This window comes from Hemitrygon akajei, chromosome 17, assembly GCF_048418815.1.
Source record: "Hemitrygon akajei chromosome 17, sHemAka1.3, whole genome shotgun sequence".
In the NCBI taxonomy this organism is placed as follows: Eukaryota; Metazoa; Chordata; class Chondrichthyes; order Myliobatiformes; family Dasyatidae; genus Hemitrygon; species Hemitrygon akajei.
Window position 1 is genome coordinate 83,423,465 of NC_133140.1, and position 14,857 is coordinate 83,438,321.

General features: G+C 42.7%; 1 protein-coding gene across 3 annotated transcripts in view; it reads right to left on the reverse strand.

Moving 5' to 3' along the window:
* LOC140740855 (cadherin-11-like) overlaps positions 1-14,857 on the reverse strand; it is a 249,554-nt gene that overhangs the window by 57,827 nt on the left and 176,870 nt on the right. For all 3 annotated transcript variants that reach the window (XM_073070420.1, XM_073070418.1, XM_073070419.1), the window contains exon 8: positions 9,675-9,811. In XM_073070420.1, coding sequence (XP_072926521.1) covers positions 9,675-9,811 — 137 coding nt within the window. The remainder of the gene's footprint in view (positions 1-9,674; positions 9,812-14,857) is intronic.

Sequence of the window (14,857 nt, forward strand, 5' to 3'; positions counted from 1 at the left end):
GCACTATAAAGCATTATGTTAATTACTATGCTATTGTTTATCATCAGCTTTATGAATGGTCCTTCAATCTCTGAACACAACCTCATTACTTCTCCATTATTGCACTATTTATTCACCTCTTTAACTGACAGATTTGTGTATCTTTGCACTGTACTGTTAATACAAAACATCATGTACAGTACTGTGCAAAAGTCTTAGGCGTGGATATATAGCCAGGGTGCCCTAAGACTTTTCCACAGAACTGTGGTCATTTTATGTATTGCACCGTACTGCTGCTGCTGCATGCGTGGGTGATGATAAACCTGATTCTGATACGCGCCTCTATTGTGGACTGAGAATAGGAAAGGGGCAGGGAGAGGGGAATCATGGTTGGAGAAAGGGAAAAGGGGAAAGGAGAGGGGAAGGAGCAGGAGGCACCAGAGACATCCTGTAATGATCGATAAACCAATTGCTTGGAATCAAATGACCTTGCCTGGTGTCTCAGTGCTGGGTGTGTCTGCGACTGTGCCAGCCCTCACCCCTGGCACTCATTCTCTGCCACCTGCTCGTCCCACACCCCTCCCATGGCACTCCACCCTCACTGTTCCCAACATTCCTGTCTCCTGCCAGATTTACAAACTTGCTCTCCGCCCTTATGTTGACAAAGACAGTACTGTGCAGAATCTTAGGCACCCAAGCTATATATGTGCCCAACAGAACTGTATGTCAGTGATAATAAATCTGATTCTGATCTTCTGCCTGAAAAAATCATTCCAGTTTTTAAAATCATCATTTATTTTGAGGATGTTCCACCAGATATTAGCATTTCCTACCAGTTTATTTCATTTATTCATTTGGAGATACAGTTTCCAGCTCAACCAGGTGCACCACCCAGCAGCCCACCTATTAATACTAGAAATGCACAGGACAATTTACAATGACCAGTTATCCTACCAAATGGTACATCTTTGAACTGTGGGAGGAAACCAGAGCACCCAGAGGAAACCCACAGTTCATGGTGAGAACATACAAACTCTTTACTGATGGTGCCAGAACTGAACTCCAAACTCCAGAACTGCCTGAATTTAACAGCATTGTGCTAGCTACTACACGACTGTGCTGCCCCAAATGGAACTATTGGAGACATCTTCTCCAAGTCCTCTCTATCCAGGCCTTTCCGTATCCAATGTTGGAGGAACTCAGCAGGTCAGGCAGTATTGATGAAGGGGAACAAACTATTGACATTTCAGACTGAGACCCAACACCAGGACCGGAAAGGAAGGGGACAGAATCTAAAATAAAAAGGTTGGGGGGGGGGGTGGTGAGGGGAAGGAGTACAAGCTGGCAGGTGACAGGTGAGGGGGAAGTTGGATTGATCCCAGGGATGTGAACTGAGTATTAAGATATTTTCAGTTTCCCTGCTCGCAGGTTTAAAAGGACAGTGGAGACCAAAATTCTCACCGCATTCGAGAAGTATCTGCAAAGCACTTGTACGAGAAAGAATAACGAGGGCTAGTATCGAGTAAATAGGAATGTGGATTGTACTAATGTGGTAACAGGGAACCACAGTCAAAGCCCAGAAGTAGAGACATTGAGTACAGGAGCTGAGATGTTATATTCAAGTTGTATAAGGCATTGGTGAGGTCTAATTTAGAGAATTGTGTGCAGTTTTGGTCAGCTACCTAAAAAAAGGATGTAAAGAAGGTTGAAAGAATATAGAGAAAATTTACAAAGATGTTGCCTAGTCTGGTGGACTTGAGTTATAAGGAAAAATTGGATAGATTAGGACTTTATTCCTCGTAACGTAGAAGACTGAGAAGAGATTTGATAGAAGCATACAATATTATGAGGGGTATAAATGGGTTAAATGCAAGCAGACTTTCCACTGAGTTTGGGTGGGACTACAACTAGAGGTCATGGGTTAAGGGTGAAAGATGAAAAGTTTAAGGGGAACATGAGGGGAGACTTCTTCACTCAGAGGGTCATGAGAGTGTGGAATGAGCTGGCAGCAAAGGTGCATGAAAGCTTGATTTCAAAGATTAAGTGAAATTTGGATAGGTACATGGGTGGGGCGAGTATGGCGCGCTATTGCCCTGGTGCAGGTCAATGGGAGTAGGCAGTTTAAACGGTTTGGCATGGACTGGATGGGCTGAAGAGCCTGTTTCTGTGCTTTTCTTTGACATTATGACATGGAATAACGTCCAAAATCAGAAGTTTTATTAATCATTTTATAGCGAACATCTAATTTTGTAAGAGAAATTGGATTTACTGTTAGTCCTGTGGACAATCATTTTACTCTGTATTCAGGACCTAGTCCATTACTTAACTAAGTATTACGGTAGCACCCATACTGTTTTCAAAATGTAGTATTACTGATAATCGTATCAACTGGGAATGTAAAAGCTGTACCCAGTTTATGCTCAGGTAGATCTCCTGGTGCGCACCCGTCTTTAGTAAAAGGCCTGTTATTTCGAACATAAATGCCATGTGATCTTCCAGTTTGCTCCTACAACACCTAAGAGCCATAACTTAGAAGGCTGCGGGCCAATAGCTGGAAATGTGCCAGCCTAAAGAGAACAGGCCAAATGGCCTCTGTCCTTGCTGTAAATTACTGTGATTTACAACAGTCTTGTGTAGCAGAAAGTCAGATTCCGTGCCAGTCCTGAATTGGTTAAGACTCTTTGCTAATACACCAGTGCAGTGAAAACTCCTCATTATTTTTCCTGCCAAGAAAAGTAAACAATTGGGAATTCACTGGGAGAAATCCCGTGTAGAGCTCACATAGCAGAGAAGGGAGAGTTTGACCTGAGAGTGTGCCGGGAAAGCCTTTGGGAGGTGCATTGCTGCACATAATATAAATCATCTCAACACACCCAGCCATCTTAAACGCCTGCAATGTACACACGACCACATCTTCCCATTCTCCATATTAAGTATGATTGCTGTGAAGACAGTGTCTTTCTGTAACAACTGCAAGATAACCAAAGTATTGAACACTTCCTGAAACTCCCTTGTGAATTCTCCAGAGGAAAATGGTTTTCTTCACATCTGGATCACATCCTCCTTTTCCTCTCAGATCAGCAGAATTAAAGGCTTGTAGCGGTGTGCTACACGCAGCGCTGAAATAACGACACGGAGTCGGTGAACTGCAGTTACAAAAAGATTTTATTCGAACTTCGTGGCCTCGCTTTAAAGCCTTCCTGATCCCACCCTCCCCGGGCGCGGATGCTGTAGGGGACACGTATTCACAGTCCTGTCCCACGCGCGGATGCTGTAGGGGGCACGTATTCACAGTCCCGCGCGGGCTTTTCCCCTTGCTGGTGAAGCAGACTTGGCGCCTTTTTGGGACTGGCCTTTATGCCGGCGCGCTGGCTATTTGTGAGCCGGTTTGAGTGCGCTAGGCAGTGGGTCGCCACAGGCTCACTTATTCCTAAGTGGGGAGTCTAAACCAGGACAACACAGGAATAAGTTGAGCGGAGTAAGATTTAAAGGGAAGCTGAGGGGAAACTTCATTGCACAGAGGCTGGCAGGTATTTATTTTAGTTTTATTTAGCAATACAGCACGGTAACAGGCCCTTCCAGCCCAACGAGACCGCACCACCCATTTACACCCATGTGATCAATTAACCTAGTAACCCAGAGGAATGTGGGAGGAAACTGGAGCACCCAGAGGAAACCCATGCAATCACGGAAGAACTCCTCACAGACAGCAGTGGGAACTGAACCCTGTTCACCAGCACTGTAATAGTGTTACGCTGACCGCTATGCTACCCTATATGGAGTGAGCTGCCAGATGAACTGGCAAAGGTGGGTACAATTACAAGATAGGTTCATGGATAGGAAACATGAGGGATTCTGCAGATGTGGAATTCCGGAGCAACACACACACAAAATGCTAGAGGAGCTCAGCAGGTCAGGCAACAACTACAGAAATGGTTAAACAATCGACATTTTGTGCTGAGAACCTTCACAGGGTGGTACAGTAACGTGGTGGTTAGCACAATGCTTTATAGTACCAGTAACCCAGGTTCAATTCCCGTCGCTGCCTATAAGGAATTTGTAAGTTCTCCCGATAATCACATGGGTTTCCTCTGGGTGATCCAGTTTCCTCCCACAGTCCAATGGTGTATTGGTTGGTAGGTTTATTGGTGATGGTAGATCACCCCATGGTTAGGCCAGGGTTAGGCTGGGTGGCGTGCCTCAGTGAGCTGAAAGGGCCTACTCGGTATTGCATCTCAATAAATGAATAGATAAATCAGGATTGGAAAGGAAGAGTGCAGAAATCAGAATAAACTGGTGGGGGAGAGAGGAGAAGCACATGCTGGCATGAGTTACTGAGTCCAGGTGAAAGGGAGAAGGTGGGTGTTTGGTGAGGGAAGGGGAAACTTCAGGGACACAAGGGAGCCCAGGTGTTGCAATCTGAAATAGCACGCAGAGCACAGGATGAACTCAGTGAGTCAGGCAGCATCTTTGAAGGGAGATGGACCAGATAAATTGTCTCAAGCTGAAACGGCAATGTTTAGTTTCCCTCCATAGATACTGCTTGACCCTCTGAGTTTCCCTAGAACTTTGTGTGTTGATCAGAAACTGTTTATGTTCTTCTAATTTTATTTAATCTTCTACGAAGCTTTCAACTTTGAACTTTGAACTTTGGTATCTGGGCAAGGTCACCATTTATTGCCCAACCGTCAATGCCCCTTGAGAAGGTGGGGATGGGGCTATCTTCTAAAACCACTGCAGTCCTTCCACTGGGGTGTGGGGAGGGAATTCTAGGACTTAGTGATAATAAATAGAAGATGATATATTTCCAAGTGCGGATGATACGTGACTTGAGGGTTCAGCATTCTCTAGCATTTGCTGTTCTTGGAATCAGCAGTGTTGGTGAGAGAGTGGGAAGCTGCAGATGGAATTATCAGATGCAGCTGTCTGGAGAAAACAGCCTGACCTGCAAAATGCTCTGTGGCATGTGCTTGTTTTAATCTTTCTCTCTCTTTCTTTCCCTCTCTCCATCTCTCTCTCCCTCGCTTTTATTCACCCCCTTCTCCCTATATCTGTCTGTCTTTTCCCCTTTCTCTCTCTCTCCCATTACCTCTCTCTGTCTCTCTCTCTCACCCTCAATCTTTTCCTTTCTCTTCTCTGGTTCTTTCTCATTCTTCCTCTCTGTTTCTCTCCCTCTTCTCTTTCTCTCAATCTTTCTCTCTCCGTAACTCTCTTACTGTCCTTCTCTAACTCTCTGTTTGCTCTCTCTCTCTCTCTCTAACTCTCTGCTCTCTCTCTCTCTCTCTCTCTTTCACCCTCTGCTCCATTTCTCCATCCATCCATCTCATATTCTCATAGACATATGGCATTTGATTTGATCAGGATGAGGTGTTGTATTTTGGGAAGATAAGTGGACAGTAGGAAATTGGAGCGTGCATTGAGCAGAGGGAATCAGGAATACATGGTTAGTTCGATGTCACAGGTAGAAAGGGCAAAAAAGAAGCCTTTTGGCATGTTAGCTTGGATGAGTCAGGGCATTGAACGAAGAAGCCAGAATATAATGTTGCAGTTTGCATTTACAAGATACTTAGACACCTATATGGATGGGTAGAGTTTAGAGGATATGTGGCCAAATGCAATTTGATGAAATGACTCTTCAGGTCAGGGGTTCCCAGCCTGGGGACCACGGGCCACTTGGTTAATGGTATTGATCCATGGCGTTAAAACGGTTTGGAACTTCTGCTCTAGAAAATCATTCAGCTCCATAAATAGCAGAACAATCCCAGAACAATCTGCAGCAATCTGTCAGGTCAGCTGAAAAGGTAATTGGCTGCAGTCTACCATCATTACAGGACTTGGATGTGATATACCCCCACCTGTCCATTTAGAACAGAGATGAGAAGCAATTTCTTTAGCCAGAGGGTGGTGAGTCTATGGAATTTGTTGCCACAGATGGCTGAACGGGCCAAATCATTGGATATATTTAAAGTGGACCTTGATATGCTCTTGATTAGTCAGGGCGACAAAGGTTACAGGGAGAAGGCAGGAGAATAGGATTGAGGGGGATAATAAATGAGCCATGATGGAACGATGGAGCAGACTTGATGGGCTGAATGGCCTAATTCTGCTCCTATGTCTTACAGTCTAGAACTACTTTTTATATTGTTTTGCATTGAACCTAGATCATTCTATCTCCTCCTCTTCTTATCTAGTGAGGCACAACCTGTATTTTACCTGGTGACAATATAACATGCCCACAACATCCTAACCCTAACTTGTATGTTTGGAAAGTGGGAGGAAGCTGGTACACCCAGAGGAAATCCATCCAGTCATGGTGAGAACATCCGAACTCCTTACAGACTGTGATGGGTGTTGAATTCAGGTTGCTGGCACTGTAAAGCATTTTGTTGACCACTACGCTACTACACTAACTAGTATTTTACCAAGAGTAACACACGCAAAATGCTGAAGGGACACAACAGGTCAGGCAGCATCTATGGAAATGAATAAACAGTCAGACCAAAACCCTTCTTCAGAACTGGAAAAGAAGGGGGAGAAGACCCCAGAAAAAAGGGCTGTGGCAGGGGAAGGAGGGAAGGAGGGTAGCTTAAAGGCGATAGGTGAAGGTAAAGGGCTGGAGAAGAAGGAATCTGAGAGGAGAGGAGAGTGGTCCATGGAAGTAGGGGAAGGAGGGAAGGAGGATAGCTTAAAGGTGATAGGTGAAGGTAAAGGGCTGGAGAAGAAGGAATCTGAGAGGAGAGGAGAGTGGTCCATGGAAGCAGGGGAAGGAGGAGTGGCACCGGGGGAGGTGATAGGCAGGTGAGGAGAGAAGGTAAGAGGTCAGAATGAGGGATAGAAGGAGGAGGAAGGGGGAGGGAAAAAATTACTGTAAGGAGAAATTGATATTCATGCCATCAGGTTCAAGGCTACACAGACACAATATTGGGTGTTGCCCCTCCACCCTGAGAGTGGCTTTATCGCAGCAAAAGAGGCAGAACAGGAATAGGGTTGGGAATTCAAATGGTTGCTCTCTGGAAAATTCTATTCTCGGCAGATAGAGTGAAGATGTTTGACAAAGTGGTCCCTCAAATTAAGTTGGGTCTCCCCAGTGTAAAGGAGGCCGCACGGGAGCACTAGATACAGTAGTTATGTTTTTTATCAATCATTGTCTGCTAAAACCTTTGAGTTCATTTTTTTCCTGATGCTCCTCACACATACTTTCCAATACAAATTACTCTGCACGCATTTAAAAGAGGAATGAAACGTACAACTACTCCCTGTATTAATCGAAAATTCCTGAGAGATAATATCTGCAGCTTTTTAATTGTCCTCCTTGCAAATAAAGTGAGATTCTTATCTCCATTTTGACTAGCAATTTACTTCTAAGTAAACTCAACCAACCTTTACCTTATCTTCAAGGAGCAGCAAATTTAGCTCCCCAGATAATAATAGGGTAGATGCCACCTTCACATTATCTTTTAGAAACAGTGACCCTACATTTTCTGAATTGACAATGAATCTATGTACAGTACCACTACTTACTTTTCTTTTCTTTTTGCTTTCTTTTTGCAATATTTACTTTATTTTTTAATATATTTCTTATTGCTATTTATAGGTTGGCAGGGTGCAGATACATATCTACCAAAGGAGGTGTAGGCACGCCTTCCCTCCACTAGACTTAAAACCAAGTGTACCACCTGCTTAGCCCCCGATCAGAGTCACGTGAAGCCACGGGAACGGGTGGTGGATGGTTGTATGAGCAGCCGGTGCAGATCATAAGTCCTGGTTATGCGACCACTGACACCAGACAGACAATTTCTGAAGAGTATTGAGAATGGCTGGGGTCACCTGTCTTGTAAAGACACTGCCCAGAAGAAGGCAAAACACTTCTGCAGAAAAATTTGCCAAGAACAATCATGGTCAAAGACCATGATCGCCCATTCAGACGACATGGCACATAATGATGGTTGTAAGTTATAGTATTTTTAATGCAATGCATGGCTGTTGCATAACAACAAATTTCATGACCTATGCCAGTGATATTAAACCTGACTGTGATACATTAGCCCCTGGATAATACACGGCTTCTTACAGCACTGCATCTTGGTTCAATATATTAAAAGGAAACCAACTCAGAGATAAATTGTGATTCACAAGTTCCACAAATCCTGCAATGTTGCTTCAACATTGATGTACTCATGCATGGTAAACTTGTTTATTATCATCAAAGGTACTGAGATACAGTGAACATCCTTGTCCGCAATGTGAGTCGAACTTCGTCTTTACTTTAAGCGATGTGCACACATATTACGTGGTAGTGTGATGATGTATGCGATTCACATATTTTCACATATAATCCATAATGAATTATTTAAAGAAGCAACAATGCTTAATCAGCCAATACATAAATACAAATATTACTGAAATATTAAATACATACAGATAATACAAAGGAAAGGAATAACAGAATGCAGAATAAAGTGTTACACCTACGGAGGAAGGGCAGTACAGGTAAAAATTAAGATGCAAGGCAATAATGAGGTAGATTGTGAGGTTAAGCGCTCATCTTATCATTATGTTAAGTACAATACTGCTAAGGAACTACTTGATAACAGTAGGATAGAAGATGTCTTGTCTTGAGTCCAGACAAATGTTCCATATACTTGTGGCCTGATCACAGTGCAAGACACTGATGCAGAGGCAAGTCCTCACATTAAGGAGTGGGAAATTGGGGTTGGCAACGCCCAGATCATCCAGCTTGAACCCGCTGTCTCTCTGTGGAGTCTATATATTCTCCTTGTGACCCTGTGGGTTTCCAGTTCCCTCCCATTCCCAAAGACATAGAGGTTGGAAGGTTAATGGTCACTAACAGCACGGTAATGTAGTGGTTAGTGCAATGCTCTACAGTACCAGTGACCCCTGGTTCAATTCCTGCTACTGCCTGTGAGGAATTTATACCTTCTCCCCGGAGACCACATGAGTTTCCTCTGGGTGCTCCGATTTCCTCCCACAGTCCAAAAGCGTACTATTTGGTAAGTTGATTGGTCATTGTAAATGGCCTGGTGATTAGGCTAGATTGCTAATCAGGAGATTGCTGGGTGGTGTGGCTTGAAGAGCCAAAAGGCCCTATTCCACGCAGTAAGTTAATAAATCAATAAATACATAAATCTATAGCCTTTGTGATTTTATATATGTACCTCTATATGATCACCCCTTCATCTCCTCATCTCCAAGGAATACTATGATACCTTAACAAACTCTTTCTTTAACACAAGACCCCCCCCCCCCCACCACCAAATCCTGACAACATCCTCGTAAATCTTGTTACTCTCTTCCCAGCTTAATGATGTCTTTCCTACAACCATGGATCCCACAAACCCTTTGACCCACTACCATCAGGAAGGAGGTGCAGGAGCATTGGGACCAGGACTGCCAGACTGGGTAACAGTTTCTACCCTCAGGCTGTGAGACAGATGAATCTCCGGCCATCACTGTGGGCTCGTCACTACGACAGTGCGCTGTTTACTCTTTACCTGTGCTGCACACTACATGAATTTTGAATTATATTTCATGTACTATGTATATTCAATACATATATGTATTGAAATGTATATTTCATGTACTGTGGTTCGGAGGAACATTGTTTTGTCTGGTTATATATATGTGCAGTCAAATGAAAACTTAAACTTAATCATTAAGATAGACTCAATACTCACTGACTTCCGTTGCAATCACAGATATGTTTTGCCAGGCTGACTGCTCCCTGTCCAGTGGCTCCGTGGTTTTTATGACTCCACTTTGGGGATTGATGGTGAAGAATCGATCCACGTTCGACTGTGGCTCAATTAAATAACTGAGAGGAACACAACAAGAGAAGAAATAAACCTTGGGATGAACAGAAAAGTTTATAGAGCCCTACATTGAGTTCATACCAAGGGAGCATTATTTTAAGGTGATTGGAGGAAAGTACGGTGGGGATGTCAGAGATTGGTGAGCGGGTAGATCACCCTGCTAGGCATTACATTACAGACAGATACATTAGGAACATTTAAGAGACTCATAGATAGGCACATCAATGAAAAATAATTTGAGGGCTATGTAGGAGGGAAGGATTATATTGATCTAACACTCGGTGATAAATTCGGCACAATATCGTGGGCCAAAGAGACTGTACAGTGCTGTTCTAGAGACTGTAGTGTTCTATGTTCTACAGCACAAAAATAGGCCATTTGGCCCATCTAGTTTGTCCCAAAATGTTATTCGACCTAGTCCCATTAACTGGCACCTGAACCATAGCCTTCCATACCCTTCCCATCCATGTACTTATCCAAATTTCTTTTAAGTGTTAAAATCAACCTGTACCCACCACTTCTGCCGGCAGACCATTCCACACGCGCCACTCTCTGAATGAAGTTCTCCTCATGTTCCCCTTAACCACTCCATCTTCCTCCCTTAACCTATGACCTCTAGTTCTTGTCTCACTCAACCTCAGTGACAAAAGCTTGCTTGCATTTACTCTCTCTCTACCCCCCATTTGTGTGCCGCGTGTCTGCTTGTGTGTATCCCAGGAAGGTATCGTCATAGAGATATTGAATTTATCTCTCAGTAAATTGCTTACTGAATTAATCACCCTTATCAGCCTCCTCTTCCGCTCCTGAAACACAGTCAAACGAATCTTACTCAGCTTACTCAAGTAAGCAGTGACTACAGGGAGACACCAGATGATTAAATGGGAAGTATTTCTCACCCTAGGGCAAACATGCATCAAATGGATTAGCACACAAATACTCGCTCCGAACAATATATAAATCAAGATTCCAGCAAGGAGTCTGACTAACTCCCATACCCACAAGAGATTCTGCAGCTGCTGGAAATCCAGAGCATCACACGCAGGATTTTGGAGGCATGCAGCTTGTGGGGCAGAAATGAATAAACAGTCGACGTTCCGGGCCAAGACCCTTCGTCAGGACTGGAAAGGAAGGGGAGAGGTCAAAGTAAAAAGTGGGGGGAGGGGCACTGGATGGGCATATGGATAGGATAGGGTTAGAGTGATATGGGCCAAATGCAGGCATCTAGGATTTGCCTACAATGGGCTTTTATTGAGATACTGCATGGAATAGGCCCTTCCAGCCCTTCAAGCTGCACCACCCTGAATTAGTCCTAGTCTAATCCAATTAACCTACCAACCAGTAGGTCTTCAGACTGTGGGAGAAAACCGGAGCACCCGGAGGAAACCACCAGTCCCTGGGAGAATGTACAAACTCCTTACAGTCAGCGATGGGAATTGATCAGTATGGATGAGTATGGTCAGCGTGGTTCATTTAGACATGTATTACTCTACAGTTCTGCACGTCACTACTGCAACTCTAGCCTCGCCAGAACATCTCAACTTTCATCCATCTCATGGGGGCTGTTGAAGAGTGGATAGAAAGCTGGTGTTGGATTAGACTGTCTCACTGTTATTTTCTTTGCCGCTTAATTTTTTAACGTCTGCACTGATCTGAACTAAACTGAATACACCTGGTTTGATGTTTGATATTCTGCGTGTCGTTCATTGGCTTGTAGCCGTTTGCAGTTTGTTCTTTTTTTGTGTGCATTGGGTTTTTGATGTTTTCTTGAAAGGGTTCCATGATGTTTCTTTGTTTCATACTGCCTGCAGGAGGGCAAGCTTCAGAGTTTTATTCTACATACATACATTAATAATAAATATACTTTGACTTTGATGTAATTAACTATATCAATGTAACTGTTCAGTATGTTTCCTAGTGGCTACGGTATGTATATGTAGTTGTTCAGTGTGTCCCCTTGTGGTTAAAATTCTGTATCATTCTGGAAAGTTCTCCAGTATCACATTATTTGAATAGAGACTGCCTGATTAGTTAGCTCTTATCTATACATTTGAATGGAATGGTTCTTATCTATGGGGTAAAAAAAGGAGAGAGTACATTGCCTTGTCATCTTTAGCCTTTTTCACTTCTTCATTCTTAGCTACTAGACTTCTGCTACTGTCTTTTCTTGGTTCTCAATAAAATGATACTGAAGAATCAAGTTTTGTGTCTCTGTTTTTTTAACTTCTGGAAGAATTTTGGATTAAAAATACCAGAATTGAATACTGGTGATGTAATAGGAAGGAGAAAAAAAAGGAGTAGGGAAAGAAAATCAATATTGCAGATGCTGGAAATCTGCAACAAAACAGGAGATGCTGGACAAGCCCAGCAGGTCGGGCAGCATCTGAGGAGAGAGAACCAGGAAACATTGCAATTTAAATTCTAAAAGACTTAGGGACAGGAGTGAAGTCTGCATTAGTTTCTTTGATAGGTCAGGTATTGTGACTACTGCTTTTCTTTGTATTTACAATATGTTCATGATTCAGTTGTGGGTCACTATTCCCAAATCTGCAGCTAGCACTAAATGTGGAGTAAAATGTAAGCAGCACAATGCAAAGTACAAGAGCCTCAGGATTCACAGCTCCAGGTTCAAGAACAGTTACTTTCCCTCAACCATCAGGCTATTGAACAAAAGAGGATAACTACACTCATTCTAATTCTGATGTTCCCACAACCGATGGTCTCACTTTATGGACTCTTTATCTTGTAATTTCATAATCTCCGTTATTTACTGCTATTTATTTATATTTGCATTTGCCAGTTATGATCCTGTTTACTGTTACTATTCTATAGATTTGCTAAGTATGCTCACAGGAAAAAGAATCGCAGGGTTGTATGTGGTGACATGTATGAGCTCTGATAATATATTTTACTTTGAACTTTAGATGCGATTGGTGACACATGAAGTTTAGTCCTGAAAAACGCAAAATGTTACCTTCTGATGTGAAAGATCAGCAGAGGAAATACAGGCTAGACCATATCATTCTAGAAGGCATACAAGCAGATCTGAAGATATACTGTATATGCACAACTTATTGAAAGTGAGAAGGTAGGCTGAGGTAAGGGCAGCATGATAGCCGAGCGGTTTGTGGAACGCTCTTACATCACCAGCGACCCAGGTTCAGTTCTACTACTGCCTGTAAGGAATTTGTACCACATGGGTTTCCTCCAGGTGCTCCAGTTTCCTTCCACAGTCCAAAGACATATGGATTAGCATGCTAATTGGTTGCATGGGTGTGGGCTCATTGGGCAAAAACGGTCTTTTACAGTGATGTATCTCTATATAAATATCAGCTTAATAGTATTGGTATCTAGTTAGTATTCAGGTTCAAGTTTATTTGCATTCAACCAGACATGAACAGCCAGATGAAACAGAGTCCCTCCAGGGCCAAGATGCAAAACACAGTACCAACAGTCACACACAAAAAAAAGTTGTCACATGCAGCAAAATGCAGTAACAATCTTCTGTTTGGCACACCACTGAGATAGGTCATTCTGTACGAAATTACATTGAGTTATAAAAAGAAAAACAGAATGAAAAATATAGTGTTACAGTTGCAGAGAAAGTTCAGAGCAGGTAGACAAATAAGGGCCAAGGACCATGATAAGGCACGCAGGGAAAGCAAGAGTTCTTCCTGGAAATGCATGCAGAATTCTGAGCTTGGTACAGGCCCTCCTTAGGTTATAGTACAGTATAGTTACTGTACAACATGGTTACAGTAGTTACAGCATAGTATGGTTACAGTACAGTTACAATACAGTATGATTACAGTATGGTTACATTATGGTACAGTTACAATACAGTACAGTACAGTTAAGTTACAGTGTGGCTACAGTACAGTACCATTACAGTTACAGCATGGTACAGTTACATTGCAGTACAGTTACAATACAGTACAGTATGGTTAAGTTGCAGTATGGTTACAATACAGTACAGTTACAATACTGTACTGTTACAGTTGCAGTACAGTAAAGTTACAGTACAGAACAGTTACAGCACAGTTTCACTATGATTACAGTACAGTTACAGTACTGTTACAGTACAGTACCAATGCAGTTACTGTATGGTTACAGTACCATTACAGTTACTGTACAGTTACAGTACCATTCCAGTTATGGTACAGTTACAGTACAGTACAGTTAAACTATCACCAACCCTGGCAGCATGTTTCAAGCACCCACCACTCTCTCTGTAAAAAACCTACCTCTGACATCTCCCCCTCCCACTGTTCAATCTGTGTTGCTCAGGTGTGCAGCCGCGCAGGAACTGAAATGCTACTGTGCACATAGCCTTTGTTACTGTGCAGCTGGGATTTTCTTTTATATAATGTTTTATTGAAATGCCATGCAGTTTACAGGCCATGTAAAAATGGTTGGTCTGTGCAGCTGTAAATGAAGTTAGAGGGAATGTTGCCTCTCCCCCATCACCTCAAAATTATATCCACCCATATTAGCCATTTCCACCCTGTGAAAAATGCACTGGCTTTCTCCCCTATCAACTTCTCTTATCGTTACACTTCAATCAAGTCACCTCTCGTTGTCCATCACTCCAAAGAGCAAAGCACAAGCTCACTCAAACTTTTCTTATAAGACATGCTCATCTGTCTTTTGAGCTGAGGATATGAGGTTCAGATGTACAATCTGGCATTAAGTCAGGCTGGACACTGGTGTGACCACAAATGGAGTCCAGTAGTTGGTGCTTCACTTTGGGTTTTGGACAGAGTGGGGAAGAGATTTGTTAAACTAACTGCAGGTTAGAGGGACTTTATAATAACATAATAACTAATTTATAGAGTACTTTTCATACAGATGATATAGTTCAAAGTGCTTTACAATGGGATAAAGGGCAAACATGAAAATAAAAGACAAAAATATGTTAGTTAAAAGCAAAGTTAACTAGATAGATTTTGAGCTGGTGTTTAAAAGTGTCAACTGAGTCTACATTCCCTGTAGTTTTAGCTATCTGAATTCCAAATTTAGGAGCATAGTTCAGAAAAGGTGACCTACCAATT